Source organism: Gasterosteus aculeatus, chromosome 11 (assembly GCF_964276395.1).
Source record: "Gasterosteus aculeatus chromosome 11, fGasAcu3.hap1.1, whole genome shotgun sequence".
NCBI classification, from domain to species: Eukaryota; Metazoa; Chordata; class Actinopteri; order Perciformes; family Gasterosteidae; genus Gasterosteus; species Gasterosteus aculeatus.
Window position 1 is genome coordinate 4737099 of NC_135699.1, and position 14635 is coordinate 4751733.

The 14635-nt window shown below is 50.4% G+C and overlaps 3 protein-coding genes across 3 annotated transcripts; 2 read left to right on the forward strand and 1 right to left on the reverse strand.

The window, feature by feature from the left end:
• The first annotated feature begins 440 nt into the window (after positions 1 to 440).
• On the forward strand, positions 441 to 8286 carry rab3db (RAB3D, member RAS oncogene family, b). Its single transcript, XM_040190388.2, has 5 exons — positions 441 to 790; positions 2301 to 2537; positions 6239 to 6357; positions 6463 to 6587; positions 6674 to 8286. Exons 2-5 carry the CDS (start codon positions 2301 to 2303, stop codon positions 6859 to 6861), a joined length of 669 nt encoding a protein of 222 aa, XP_040046322.1. The 5' UTR covers positions 441 to 790; the 3' UTR covers positions 6862 to 8286.
• A 341-nt stretch (positions 8287 to 8627) lies between these two features.
• On the forward strand, positions 8628 to 12497 carry epor (erythropoietin receptor). The gene is made up of 8 exons (XM_040190386.2): positions 8628 to 9126; positions 9251 to 9386; positions 9601 to 9767; positions 9924 to 10075; positions 10185 to 10341; positions 10496 to 10583; positions 10688 to 10775; positions 10917 to 12497. The coding sequence occupies exons 1-8, from the start codon at positions 9033 to 9035 to the stop codon at positions 11649 to 11651; spliced, it is 1617 nt and encodes a 538-aa protein (XP_040046320.2). The 5' UTR covers positions 8628 to 9032; the 3' UTR covers positions 11652 to 12497.
• swsap1 (SWIM-type zinc finger 7 associated protein 1) lies at positions 12192 to 14624 on the reverse strand. The gene is made up of 2 exons (XM_040190387.2): positions 14261 to 14624; positions 12192 to 13851 (listed from the first exon to the last, which is right to left on the reverse strand). Exons 1-2 carry the CDS (start codon positions 14528 to 14530, stop codon positions 13282 to 13284), a joined length of 840 nt encoding a protein of 279 aa, XP_040046321.2. The 5' UTR covers positions 14531 to 14624; the 3' UTR covers positions 12192 to 13281.
• Between the last annotated feature and the right edge of the window lie 11 nt (positions 14625 to 14635).

The following is a 14635-nucleotide window of genomic DNA, read 5'->3' on the forward strand; positions in this document are numbered from 1 at the left end:
CTCAGTTTGATACAAATGATGTGGACACACAAACATCATTTGATCGAATGAAACCACGAGTAATGGCCACACAGCGAGCTTTGGTAACTGGAGAACCAGGACTGTAGTGGGGGGGTTCGGAATCGTGTTACCTAAAACCATCCCAATGAGATACAAACAATAAGCAATACAAATAAGTATTGGTAATATTTCTCTATAATATTCATATTCCTAATACTCATTTCTTACAGTGTCATGTTCATGTTTTTAACCTCATTACTCAGTGAGGAGATGGAGGGGTCTGCATCTCATGCCCCCCCCCAGTAAAACTGCACTGTGTGTATTGATGCCGCTCTATGAAAAAGGTGGGACCCTCCTTTGACTTCAGAGCCGTGTCTATACACACACACATACACGACTAGTATGTGATGGTTGGTGTGTATAGCAGGTGGAGTAATGCCTGAGTAGCATGGATGCAAGGCGCGCTGTCCTGGGGGCGCGTCCCCGCGGTGCGCGCGCCCCGCCCTCTGTGCTCGCTGTGGACGCGGCCCCTCAGCTCTCCTGCGTGTCCGTGTCACCGCTGTCACAGCGTCCCCCGCGCCACAGACACCCGGGAGCGGCTCCGAACGCCGAAAGAACCCTCGAGCAGAGAAGTATCCCGTGGAAATAAGGGCGTTTGAAGGCGCCGGGTCTACTTTTCTCCAGCTAACGTTACTCTGCGCGGCATCTCACCGCCCCGCCGGACGGAACGCAGCCGCGCGTCGCTGCCCCGGGACTCGGGTGGGACGTCTGCTTTTCCTCCCCCAAGAAGGTAAGTTAGTTTTAAGTTTCCGAGGTTCTTCTGTCCCGCCCCGCGCTGAGGCGATGCGCCGACACGCGTTACTTTAATAACAGGTGGATGTTGGCGGAGTGATACCAAACGTAAGCTCCTAATCCTACTGGATCCTTTTTTTATCCGTCACACCGCTGCTGCGCAAAGTTGTTAAAAGTTTACGTCTGTCTTAAAAAAACCGAATACACCGTCTTTTATCTCGGACCAGGAGGTTCTAACCTCCCAAACAACGACGGAACTGACGTGACAGCTGCCCCACTTATCGAGGCATTTCCTGCGTGTGGTTCAGTCCGCCCGGCGGCAACAAACAGGACCCGTCATCACCTTCCCATCCAACTCTGTTCTATATATGAATGAATGAGTGAGTGAATGAGTGAGGGACACTCGTCAGCACAAACGTGTGAATGCATCTGACATGTTTGTGAGAGGAGGCAGGAATGTCCCTGCTGGCTGCGCGAGGCTTCTTATTGGCCTGCAGACACGTGACTGGGATTAACTCAGGCTTAAACTCAGCTTAAAGTTGGACATAGAAATAAAACATCTTTTTTTTAAATAATTGGTAGATGCACGATATGGGATCAGCGCTCACAGGAATGCCCCTCTGGGGGCCCTTATGTGCCACATGCATGACACAGGAAGATGTCATATTTATGGCATTTTAAATAACGCCAAGCACCTTTCAGCATAAAAGCCATTGTGTTTGCGGGGAATGTGCCTTCCTGGTGAGGAGAGATTATGAAAGGGGATCGTGCCGTTGTTCATTTTGAACCGGCTGTGTAGAAAGCTACAAATCAATCCTGATACAAATCCAACAAAAGTGATTTGGAGTGATTTTAATATTTAATGAATTCCACGCTTTGGGTTTAATTTTTTTTTCTGTTTCAGCCATCAGTTTGTTTGGATTCTCTTGTTTCTTTAAGGAGAGCAAACAAGAGCGCCCAGTCCGTATACAATGGAGGGATATGGACTCGTCCCCTCATAACCGGGCAATTACTGTGCGAGCAAACATTTACACAGTACAGCTTCTCCAATGTCTGGGTAGCATTGAGCCCCCCCCCTCTTCCCTTGTCCATCGATGGCAGTGTGATGGATATGTCCATCCCGCTCTGGGGACCTCCATCTGGCCAGTTAACAGCCCGGTGAACCGCTGCTGTGGCCGCTGGTCTTTGCTGGCAGCTGGGTCCCTTGTCTGGTCTCCACGGAGACGGGTCTCCCCCCCCACACACAGAGACAGAGCGTTGGAGGCAGGCACCGATTCATCAGCTGCATGGGCGTGTTTGCAGGGCCGCTCTCCCTGTTTAATGCTTAGAATTAAGCAACTTGATCTCACCGTCTCTTTACATTTTGATCAGAAACACTTCAGAGGAGCCGTAGGAGGACCACACTGATCCCCGTCAGTGCCTACAGGGAGAGCAGCATTGTTTAACAGTGGTGATCAAATAATAAGTTGATCATCCTTCTTGTGCCCCCCACCCCTCCCCCCGTCTAGATGGCATCAAATGACTCACGGCTCCAGCAGCCGCCGTCCCAGAAGGACGCGGCCGACCAGAACTTTGACTACATGTTCAAGCTGCTGATCATCGGCAACAGCAGCGTGGGGAAAACGTCCTTCCTGTTCCGCTACGCCGACGACTCCTTCACCTCCGCCTTCGTCAGCACCGTGGGCATCGACTTCAAGGTCAAGACCGTCTTCCGCAACGACAAGAGGATCAAGTTACAGATCTGGGTGAGTGGTTTTGAAGATAAGATACCGTGTGTGTTTTTATGAATGTAGTTTAATTAAGTTTTATGGTGTTCACCGCGGGCAGGTTGCCGTTGGCGATGTTCAGCTCCGTGACGATCCCCCTGCAGCCATAAAGTAACACATATTGGATAGTTGTTGTTTTTCACTGGTGGATTATTAACAGTCCTGTAACTTGGAGCGACTATATGCATGAATTCGAACAATCTCCCAATGAAAGAAAACGTATGAATATATTTTTGTATGTTATCAGCGATGGTCCGGAATCTGCGAGTTACGTGATAGTAGCGACCGTCGCATCTCTAGCTAATAGCCCGCATTGATCGTAACGCCCTCCATCCAGCACGCCGGCGCCCTCGCACAAACACCTGTTGTTGATAAGAACGTGGACACTCTCCAGTCTCTTCCATGTGGACAAAGGGAACACGGGACGGGGCGGTGGAGTCACCCTGGTGCACACCGCGGAGGATCCTCTTTGGTGCGGCTTGGAGATGGAAGCCGCCCGTCTGCAGGGCGAGGCTCAATAAGAATGAAGTGTAAAACGTGTGACTTCCTCGTGGTTTGCGTAAGCATTCTTACCCGCTGCCCTTATCTTGCATCTCATGGAGTGTTTACTTTAATGGACTAAGACTGAACGAGGGAAGGTTTCCCCGTTTAGCATGTTTCCGCTGAGGCTTGAAGCCCAGCCGGAGGTCGAGGCTCAGAGACAACGAGAAGCCGCCTCACCTCAGATCTGCAGGTATTTTGCTTTTCACAAAATCTATAATATGATTCCACGGCGACTTGGAGGAAACGGAAACAAACTCATTTCTGCAGGCAGCGTATTGTGATTTAATAGCCTTGTGGAGCGGTAAGCGGCCATTTTTTAAATTGAAACGTGTTGTTGCAGTTAGTGTTTTGTTCCTCTTTGCTCGCCGTGTTTTTTCAATTTTGTTTACCGGACACGTGTCGTCATGCAAATTAGTCAAGGCCACATTTCACAAGTCTGTGGCTTTCTCAACGGACGCTGCCGCAGTTAATGCAGGAAAAAAAGGCCAGACATGTAAAGGCCATTACGCAGCACAATGAACCACACAACCGTGTGAAGCACGGCAGTTAATGTTCTATGTCCGGGGCTGTTCTCGGGTCGGCGCCGCACAGCAAGGAGGTCGCTACTCCGGCTTCCTCCCACAGGCCAAAGACATTTTTAGTTCCAAAGGTCCCCAACTGAGTGAAATGATTAGAACTGTGAGTATTTATGTGCCAATGCTTCCTTTCTTCGCTCCTTTTCCAGAAGTAAAGTTGATAATTCCGTCCCACAATTCCTATAAATTGATGCGCCGTTTGGCCTTCAATGAAAACAAACCATTACCCCTTTTTCAGACAGGTTTAGCAATTCCTTTTCCTCACTCTTGCGTGTGTCTGCAGGCTTTGAAATTGATGCATATTGCACATCTGTAGATCTGACCTCTTTAGAGAAACGATGTGCTTGTTCCTCTTTCTCTGAGGAGACAGCTGGTTAGCTTAGCCCGTTAGCTGGACCCAGATCAGCTCTGCTGATGGTCTGAATACCAAATATGAGCAATGCAATATGAGCATTCATAGCAGGGCTTCCACGCGGTTGATCCTTCATTTTTCTTTAGTTTTTCCTCCCCAGCCCACATTAGTCACGACGCACGACAAATCCTTTCGATACACACGGTTAAGGCTGTTCAAACAGATGATTCACCAGAGCCAACAACGCGTGAGCCACCGTACGACACACAAGCGCTGTCAGCGATGAATCAGCAGCAGAGGGGCCCACACCAAAACACACACACACACACACATAGTAACTTGGACCCGAACATGTGTCTCTTTTTAAATGACAAGTGGTGTGTGACCAACCGCAGAGAAAGAGCGCAACAGTGAGCGGCGTCGGCGTGCGTCGGGTGAGAGGGTGGGGGGGGGCGACGAACAGGGCCGGCTGCTCCCTGAGAGCCGGAAGCGAAGGAAGCTCCCTATCAGCATGTGACTGGGACATAATGGAGGTTCACTACGGCGGCGTGGCGCGGCGTGTTTAAAGAGGGCGTGGGACCGAGTCCTCCAGGGCGTTAATGATCAACGCTGAAACATCCCGCCGGCTCCTGTCGGAAAACGCCACCTGATTCCAGAGGCTCCTCGCGCAGGGAGCGCTTGTTGATGATCCCAGCGCACAGCTGCCGGCCTCCGCTGTGTCATGGAAACCGGCTCGCCTGGACCAAACAAACCCCCCCACCACACACACACACACACACACACAGACAGACACACACGTATGTCTCCCACTGTGTACACATATTGTTTACATCCCCCTTTTTTTTTTCTTTGGGTGCCATGGAAATATACTGTATCTTTGATCTTTGAGCAAACGCACACACACCCTTCGCACACTCTGCGTGTTGTGCGTGGTATCCGGGGGACGCCGCTTTGTGTCGACAGGCTGATGGAAACGCTTCTCTTGCGTGAAGATCAGGGTCCTGGTGACGTCCCGGACCACGTAGGGGCCTGATGTAAACCCCGTCTATCATCATACATGTAAACACACACACATGAGGGAGCTGCTTTGGTTAACTGGCTGGGGCTGATTAACCCCAGAGAGGCGCTTGTCTAGATGCCACATTACGCTGCCAATAATATGTTGGATGAGATAAAGGATGCACCTGGAATATTTGGCACTTTTTCTTAATGAAACAAAGACAAAAAAGCCTCGACAGAAATCAGAGTTTGAGAGAATATAATGTTGTTTAAAGTGAGAGCGGATCGACGTCCACAGCAGCCCCGGTCGTAATGGAACATTCATGACCCTCTGTGGCCTCTACGGTTACCCGGGCAACCCACCGCACCGCGCTGCCAAAAACACTTAGGCCTTCATATGCAAATGAAGGACTTAATGGGTTACCAAGTAACCGTGAGGGTGGGGGGAAGTCCACCTGTTGCATCTTTCATCCAGCACACTGTTTGGACCCACCGAGCGCATCGTCACTCTTTCCATTGGAAGATGCTGCTCCTCCTCCTCCTCTTCCTCCCACTGCTCGGCGTGACCCACTCACTGCGTCCGGGCCCGATGAGACGCCATGCTGTTGGTCTGTGCACAGTGGCGGGCGAGGCCCTCTTGGGCGGTGCCAATGATTTACTAGACCAGTGATTTTCTGCCAGAGGTCAGAACAGCTGCCAAAAGGATTAGAATCAGATCAAATGCTATAAACAAAAAAACGCCTGAGCTGGGGTCAAATTGTCTTTGACCCAAAGGTATCCAGATGAAATGACGAGTTGTGTAAATTCTCTTAACTGCCAAGGAAAAGGCGCTTCACTGCTTCCTTTCTCAAACGTTTGTAAAATAAACACCAGTTTATACATTTGGGAATATAAGTGGTGGTAAAGGGGGATCAATGAAGTTGGGAGCCCCTGAACTTAATTACTCCACCACCACTAAACTAACACACATCTGCATTCTCCCAGATGTTTCAGAATTAGTATGAGCACTCCCTCTAAATGTTACCTACAGGCCGTTGTTTGGACAGAACCATACTGCCCCCTTGTGGTTTCAAGCCATAACCAAAGGGATTCATGTTTCTTTTAGTTTGTTTTGTAGACCTTTACTAATGTAGTGTGTGTGTATAAAGCATATTTGTGTGTGTGTGTGTGTGTGTGTGTGTGTGTGTGTGTGTGTGTGTGTGTACGTGCAGGACACAGCGGGGCAGGAGCGCTACCGCACCATCACCACCGCCTACTACCGAGGAGCCATGGGCTTCCTGCTCATGTACGACATCACCAACCTGGACTCCTTCACCGCAGTGCAGGACTGGTGAGTCGGACATTATTATCCATTCGTCACTGAGGACATTGAAGCCCTTTTGCTCAGTAGGCTACAAAGAACTGCCTCTAATCCACCGTTCCGCCCGTTCGACAGGGCGACGCAGATCAAGACGTACTCCTGGGACAACGCCCAGGTGATCCTGGTCGGGAACAAGTGTGACCTGGAGGACGACCGGCTGGTGCCCCTGGAGGACGGCCAGAGGCTGTCTGAGGACTTAGGTAGGGACATTTCAACATGCACACGTCTGCTGTATTCGTTGATGACAAATGACGGCGGATGACACGAGAGCAAAAACGCCCTTCAGGTTTCCAGTTCTTCGAGGCCAGCGCCAAGGACAACATCAACGTGAAGCAGGTGTTCGAGTGCCTGGTGGACGTCATCTGCCAGAAGATGAACGAGAGCATGGAGGGGGACATGGGCCCCGAGGCCAACCACAGGAACCAGGCCCTTAAGGACTCGCCGTCAGAGAGCCACGGGGGCTGCGCCTGCTGAACCAGCCGTCCTCTTAGCAGCTCCACACACACACACACACACACACACACACACACTGATAATCATACACGAAGACCTTCCCTCTTTGTGCCTCGAGCACTTAAAGTGGCCTCTTCCTCTGTCTTTCACCTTAAAGGGGCCCCTCTTTCTGTCTCTGTTTTCAAACCATCAGCTGTGGGGGGGAGCTGATGGTCCACCAAAGCCACCGCGCAGCACCGCCGCCACGGTAACGCCTCACGCTGCGCCCCGATCTCTCACACGCACACGCTGTGATGTCACTCGACCAGCCTATATTTTTGTGCCACTCCGTCTTCAACGCCGTCTCTCGCAAAACTCACATTCACCACCACAACTATGCTTAATAACAGTCTCTACAAGTGGTGAATTCTCTTTCTTCTTCTTGTTCACTGATAACTGTTCGGTGGAAATGCAGCTGTGTGTGTGTGTGTGTGTGGGATACAGTCCTCGACTGTCGCTGCCACTATCAGGAAAACCAATGAGCTGGTAGTTAAAGGTTTTTGTGCCGTTCTCAGAGCATTTATAGAGCAGCAAAGACCTAGCGGCGTGTGTCTGAAGTCCGCCCCCTTCTTTGTGCGTTGTAATCCGAGCTGGCCTCCGGCTCCCAGGGGAACGCGGTTGGCCCCGTTGGTGTTGTGTGCGCCGTTAGCGGCGTTAGCTCATCATAGATGTGCCTTTGTCACTCAACCTGTAACCACTGCTGAGGCTTTACCTTCACTTCACTTCACGGCGTCCTTTCTTCCGTGTCCCCCCCCCCCCCCCCCCCCCACACACACACACACACACACACACACCAGAAAGTCGTTTGATTGCTTCTGTTATTTCCTTTCCAGTGCCTTTTGTTTTGTCCGTGTGGTGATTACTGACTGGTCACTTGATAAATGAACCATAACCTCTGGACCACAACAGCTACTGTATGAGTTTCCCATAGCTGATATAAACGTCTCCTTCGGACCACTTTGAGGCTTTGACACGAGGAGTCTGTGTGCAACCATCACGACACTATGTTTGTATTCCAGCCCGTTGCAGTGTGTTTAAGCGGAATGGAGGAGCATCAGCGCTCACGAGGGCGGCTGCTGCTCCAAAATGTTAAATGTGCTAAAACTGTCCAGTGATGTTTAATATGTAACCACTTCTCTGCCATACGGGGAAACTACTGACTGACGCTTTTGCATCATTTCCGTCAGAAGCCGTTGGTCTGGGGCTTTGTTCTTCTTCTCTCTTTTGCGTATGGTCTATTTGTTGTCATGTGTCGCTTTCTAAAAAAGGGGAGATCACATTTTTTACGTTGTGAATGTGTACGGTGGAAGCATCATGGGGACCGAAGTGCAGCCTCTAAACAAGAATACATTGAGAATGTACGAAATGTGTAAATGATAATAAAGAATATATTCATTACAAAGTTAAGAGTGTGTTTGCAGATGTCCTTTTTTAAGAGAATATAAAACGCATCTGAAATGTAATTTACCTCCTAACTCCAAAACACCAGGTCAGGGCCGTATTTGTATCTGTGAAACCAGAAAGCACTCTGCCATTGTGCTCCTGTGCAATACAGATGTGCTCACAGCTGGAAACAGGTGAGCTCTTTGCATCAGTGCGCACTTCACCGGGGTCAGGAGGTCTCGTCCCCTCGTGACGTGACGTAACAGGGGCGCTGAATTGCATTCAAACTGAAGGCACCGCGCGGTGCTGATAATGGCGTGTGGGTGCAGCGCGTAGATAAGAAACCGCCTGCGTCTCGGAGCACTGTGTCCGTTGGGCGCAGGCGGGGATTCACGCACGGGGGTCCGAGGGCCACGAGCCCGACGTGGCGCCTCCGGGTCATCACGCACGAAGCCGTCAAAACAACACATAATGCAACATTGCACATTATATATCCGCAAAGAAAAACACCGAAGTCGTAAACAGCGCAGCTCCCCGCGGAGGGAAGAGTAACGGGTTTCGTCAGCGTGCGCGTGCCCCACCTTCGCAGGCCTTTTTGGAGAACGTAAACAGCTCGTCTCCGCGCGGCTTATCGCGCACATGCAGGCGCGTAAACGGCGCAGCGCTATCAGACGAAAACAAGCCGCCTCCTGCGACGGCGCACCGGTCAGTGGCCCGTTGTTTTCCTCCAGTGATGCGGGCGGGCGACCGCTCTCAGGGGACAGCACAGGATGACATGCTTTCACCTGTCCGCGCTTTGCGTGATACTCTGCGCTTTGCGACGCGCCTCCGCCGTCCAGGGTGCGCGAGATCTCGAAAAAAACGGTAAGGTTATTTTTTATTGATTTTATTTATTCACACGTGTAGAACAGAAAGGGAAGCGAGGGAGACGTTCGGGGGATTTCTGACGAGAATAAGGAGCGCTTGTCTTGTGGTTCTCCCTCCTCAGTGGCCATGCTGCTGAAAGAGGAACCAGAAAACCCCAAGTGCTTCATACGAGGCCGAAAGGACTTCACGTGCTTCTGGCAGGAGGATGAGGAGCGGGCCGGTTCTGTGGATCAGTACTCCTTCACGTACACCTACCAGTAGGTCTCCTTCAGCGTCACATCAACCAGCCGTCCGCTTTGGTTGTTTATCTGTTTGTTTTCTTGCGTTTCTTGGAAGCGGGGTGATGAAACAACACATTCAACAGTTTTAAACCGTTTTTAGGCGTCATATAAATACATATGTGTTTGTTACGTCTGAATTCTAAGTGACCTCGTCCATAAAAAAGCCCACCCTGCTTTCTGTCCTGAGCAGGAAGGAGGAGAGCCAGCGGTGCCCTCTGAGGACCCTCCCTGCAGCGGGCGGGAGGAGGCTGTTCCTCTGCCACCTGGACCGACCCCAGTTGTTTGTCCAAATGGACATACGAGTGCATCGCGGCGAAGCGTTGATCCACAACCGCAGCCTCCTCATCGAGCTCCTCTGTAAGCCGTGTGATGCAACTCAAGCCAGTGTTCTAATGTATCTCAGTTTACTTGAACTTTTCTAGAGAAAAAGCTTGAATAAATCGGCAACCGTTTGCTCACAACTTGCTCATCCCATCAACGTAACCAGCGGCCTCTTGTCTCTCCGCGTGGCAGTTCTTCTGGACCCTCCCGCCAACGTGACGGTGAGCACCACGACTCAGAAAGGCGAGTTGAATGTCAGCTGGGTGCCTCCTTCTCTCAAGTACATGGAGGACACCATGATGTACGAGGTCAGCTACGCCGCGGCCGACGGCCACTCGGGGCAGGTACGCCGCTTGTGCCTTGCGTGACCTCGCGAGGAGCTTTGATCCAGTGGTTGTTTCGGTGGGGGTGGCGTGTGCACCTGTTTTGATGAGCTGGCCACCGTTGCTGCAGGTGGAGGTGGTACGAGCCAGCTCCGAGTTGATCCTGAGAGGCCTTCAGCCAAGAACCAAGTACACGGTGCGAGTCCGCGTGAAGCTGGACGGGATTAGCTACAACGGCTACTGGAGTGCCTGGAGCGAGCCGGTTGTCATGGAGACGCTGCCCGCAGGTGAATACTCGTTCGCACGTGCCACATCCAAACATTTCAGCAGAATAAGAGTCTCTTGAAAAGGCTGCGTCCAGAAATAGGTAGTCTTATATATTTATCCAAGTCGAGTTTGTTCCCAAAGCTGTTCTGTTTCCAATGATTGTGCCTCCTCCAGAACTCAACCTACTCATCGTGTCCCTGGTGCTCATCATGTCTTTCATCTTCATTGCGCTGTCTCTCATCATGCTTCTGTCACAACGGAGGTCAGATAACCGGCAACGCGCTGCTCATTCACTTACCTCTGCCAGAATCTGTGAGGAGGAACACAAACGCAGATTTATATTGTAAGCCTCTCTTCTCTTTTCAGGTTTGTCATAAAGAAGATTTGGCCGACTATTCCGACTCCTGACAGCAAGTTCAAAGGTCTTTTCACTGTGTATGGAGGGGACTTTAAGGTAAGAAGCAGACACTTACATTGAGCTGATTGTCCTACTAATACCTTGAATGGTACTCGGGTCACTTCAATCAATAGCGGTTCTCCCGGGACAGTTTAGCAGGACCCCATCTTCATCTCAGACTGTTGTGTTTTGGTGCAGGAGTGGTTGGGTCAGACCGACGGAGGCGTTTGGTTGACTCCGGAGTACTTCTACTCAGAAGAATGCCCTTCTCCTCTGGAGGTCCTGTCAGAGCTCCGCCTGGGCTCCTCCCTGCCTTTCCCAGCTCTGCCACCCAAGGCCTTCAGGGCTGCGATCACGGGCGGAAAGGAGGACGAGGATGTAGAGAGAGGGGCGGAGGAGAGAGAGCTGCCGGAAAGAGGCGATCCAGCTCTGACGGAGCGATTGAGAGCCGAACCAAACGACCACTGGCTGATGGACCGCTTAAGGGCTCTCCACCAGAACCCGGCTCCCTGCTCCAAGTCCTCTCTGCTGGAGTCCCAAGACGCCTACGTCACCCTCAACGGCAGCAGCCAAATAGAAGACGGTCACCTGGGCGACACCCTGGAGGAGGCACTACCCCTCGGGGTGCTTTTCGCCGCCGGGCAGACGGTGTCGTGTGAATCTCACTCCGACCTGTGGTCCAGGCCGCAGAGCTCGGGGTCGGGTGGCCTTTCGTCACAGTCCAGCTTGGAGTACCCGAACCCCGACTGGACGTCCAAATGCCCGGGGTACACCTACATGGCGGTAGCGGACTCCGGGGTCTCAATGGATTACAGCCCCATGAGCCGGGCAGACGACATTGGAAGTGTCGTCATCTACGCCAATGACTACAAGAACGAGATGCCGGTTCACAGAAGGCCCTTCCTGCAGCACGCCGCCAAAGATGACGGCTGACGGGACCAAAGTGGACATGCTGCACATGAACGGAGCTTCAGAGGAAGCTTTCTGGAACTGCACCCAAACTCACCCTGGCGTTGAGAAAGGTGGACCAAGGATTTGGGGGCAGACTGACACCGAAGTGCAAGCTGAAGGACTCGGGAAGAAGAGTCCTGCTGGATGTACGTCCTCTACGTGGTTTCTACTTTGCGCAGGGCTTTTTGAAGAAGTCCCATAAATTCAAGGGAGTGTTTCAAGTGGTGTATTCACATTTCAAAGCTACGTGTACTTTTAAAGCTTAAATAACGGCTTTTTGGTTAAATGACAGAACCGAGCGCCTGGAAGACTTTGATGCGTCTTAAAGGGAGTTTGTGTGTTGTCAACAAATCAGTGTGGCCTCTGAAACCAAAGCGTAAACTCTGACCACTCAACCATCATTTAAATAGTGTGAACTGGGTCGAGGTCGATCAATGCTCTTTATAAAACGCTAATGACAGTGTGCTCTGAATGGCAATGTTGATCGGCTGATAAAACTCACTGTATTTGTAAATATTATTATTGGGATTTGTGTTTTATTGCAAAAGCAGAATTCTGGAACAAATGAAGGAGAAGCAGTTCAATTCTAGGACATATTCATTCTCATGTAACTGTAGAAAGTGTCTTTCTTCTGGTGTTTACGTTGTGTTTTTACTCACTGCTGCCATCTAAAGAGCAGAGCATGTACAGTACATCTTACCCTGATGCTTTACAGTTGCAGTTTTTAAATCAAACTTCCATTTTTTTTATGCTAGTGTTGCTTTGGAAAAACCTCTCACATCTGATTTCTTTCTCTAAAAAGTAAATGAAATGTATTTTTTGTTAACTTACACTTTTGACCAACGATATATGGTTGGAAGAACTCTCACAACAGACTGGCTGTCCATCACGTGTTACACGCTTTTCACTACAGCAATTAATCGCATATAGAAGATTATAAAACCACTCATCAATTAACTAAACTTTTTCCTACATTCTGCATGCAAAATATTTTAAGCCGAGATTTATACTTTCAGTACTTTATTTAGAAGGTTTTTTTCAGACACAACATCATGTACTAAAAGTGATGTTTATTTTTCAAAAATAAAGATTTTCTATATTTCTTCTTATTCGTGAAATACTTTAACTGTGACATCAGCCACTTCAATCTGATGTCTCATACAATCGCTCCGATGTTGTAAATGAGTGTTTCTCAACTGAAAACCTGAGAGGACGAATAAGGGGAGACAGAAAAATGTCAAAATTAATATGGTTTTCAAAATAATAATGATGTTAATTTGTGTATAATGTGAATTTCTCTTTTCTTTGGTTACAAATAAACTTTGTTTTATCTTGAAGGGTCCCGAACCAAACACGTTGGTAACCACTTATCAACTTAAAACCACCTATGTAATCTATGTAAATGTTTTCATTATGCAAGACTTTCTTCATGTGTTTAAAAAAACTTTTTGCCGATTAAACTCATAAAACATTTTGTATCTTCAACACCGTGGTCCTGTAAGCTTATCTTGAGTGGGTGAGAAGCAGATTACATCACGTTGTATCTTCTGCAAATAAAACTTTTAACACTGCGGTTTCTCCCTCACTGCGACTGTCTTTGATGCAAACCCTTTCAAACCAACTTAAACTCCATCAAGCCGTCTGGAGGAATTAACAGCTTCCACTCTTGGGCTGCAGCGGGCCTGTCCTCACACTCTTTGGCACCAGAAGCGTCTGCCATGCCCGTCCCAGAGAGATAAATGTCCCACACCTCGTGCAGTCCGCCCGCTGCAGCTTCGTAGCTCCCGGCTCTGTCCAGAGTACAGCGCACCCGGAAATAGCGATCGAGAACCTCGAGGGTGGGATCCGCGGCCGAGGCCTCCCCGCCGGCTTGGCCTCCGTCCCCCGGCGACTGGAAGGAGGCGACGACGCGGCAGGGGTCGGCGCCCGGGGAGCGACTCCTCAGGACTCGCGTGAGGAAGGCGGCGCTGTCGCACAGCAGCGCGGACAGGTGTGCGGCTTGGACGGACTGCTCCCCCGGGTGAAACCCGGCGAGGCCGGCGCCGCGCTCACACAGGAAGCCCTCCAGCCCGTCGACCACGATGAGGGACGGAGGCGCGGGAGACGTGTTGGTGGGCTCGTGAAGCCTGGCCACCTGCTGAAGCAGCTCCTCCATCGTCCTCGGATAGGAAAATAGGATTTTCTTTGAAAGGAAAAAGCAAAAAGAACCCGATTGACTGAAGGATTCAATGTAGCTGGGCGTAGATGTGAGGGTTCGGTCCAAAACAAAGCCCATCAAAATATCTCAGTGTAATGCGATGTCTTGCAAAATTAAAATAAATAGATTAAAATGATATATATGTACCAATTAATGTTGAAGTAAGTGATTATTGTGCTGCCTGAATAAAGCTGTTTATTAAGTGACCATAATATGTTGGGTAGCCAAGTTGCGAACAATACAAATATTCTGCAGTCTGCAGTAAGAAATGTACGACTTTTAATAAGATATAAACATATAGTGTTGGTCTCGCGACGTATGAGTAAGAAACTCACTAACAATTAGCTGTTAATTAGCAAAGTAACCCGAGGTTTGCCTGCAGCGCGCCGTGTACCTTCAGACTCTCCGGGCTCACACCGGGAACGCGCTTCTGCAGACACGGAGGGAGGCTCTGGATTCGCGTCTGGGTGAAGAACACCACCCTCACCCCCACCTCCGAGGCCGCCGTCACCGCCGCCAGCAGCAGCACGGAGCGGCTGAGCCCGGCGTCTCCGACCAGCAGCGCGCTGCACGTCGCCGGTGACGTAGGAGGGCCGGTGAGCGCCTCACTTCCGTCGGTTTGTGACGTAAAGGTTCTAAAGACGAGTGTTAAAATGTCCGTCATGGCGGACGCTCCGTCACGGTGATTTCTCCCCCCCGCGGTTATGCCGTCCAGTTAACGACCGCGCTGAAGTTCTGTTTACGTGTGGCACATCGGTGTCCGTGCTGC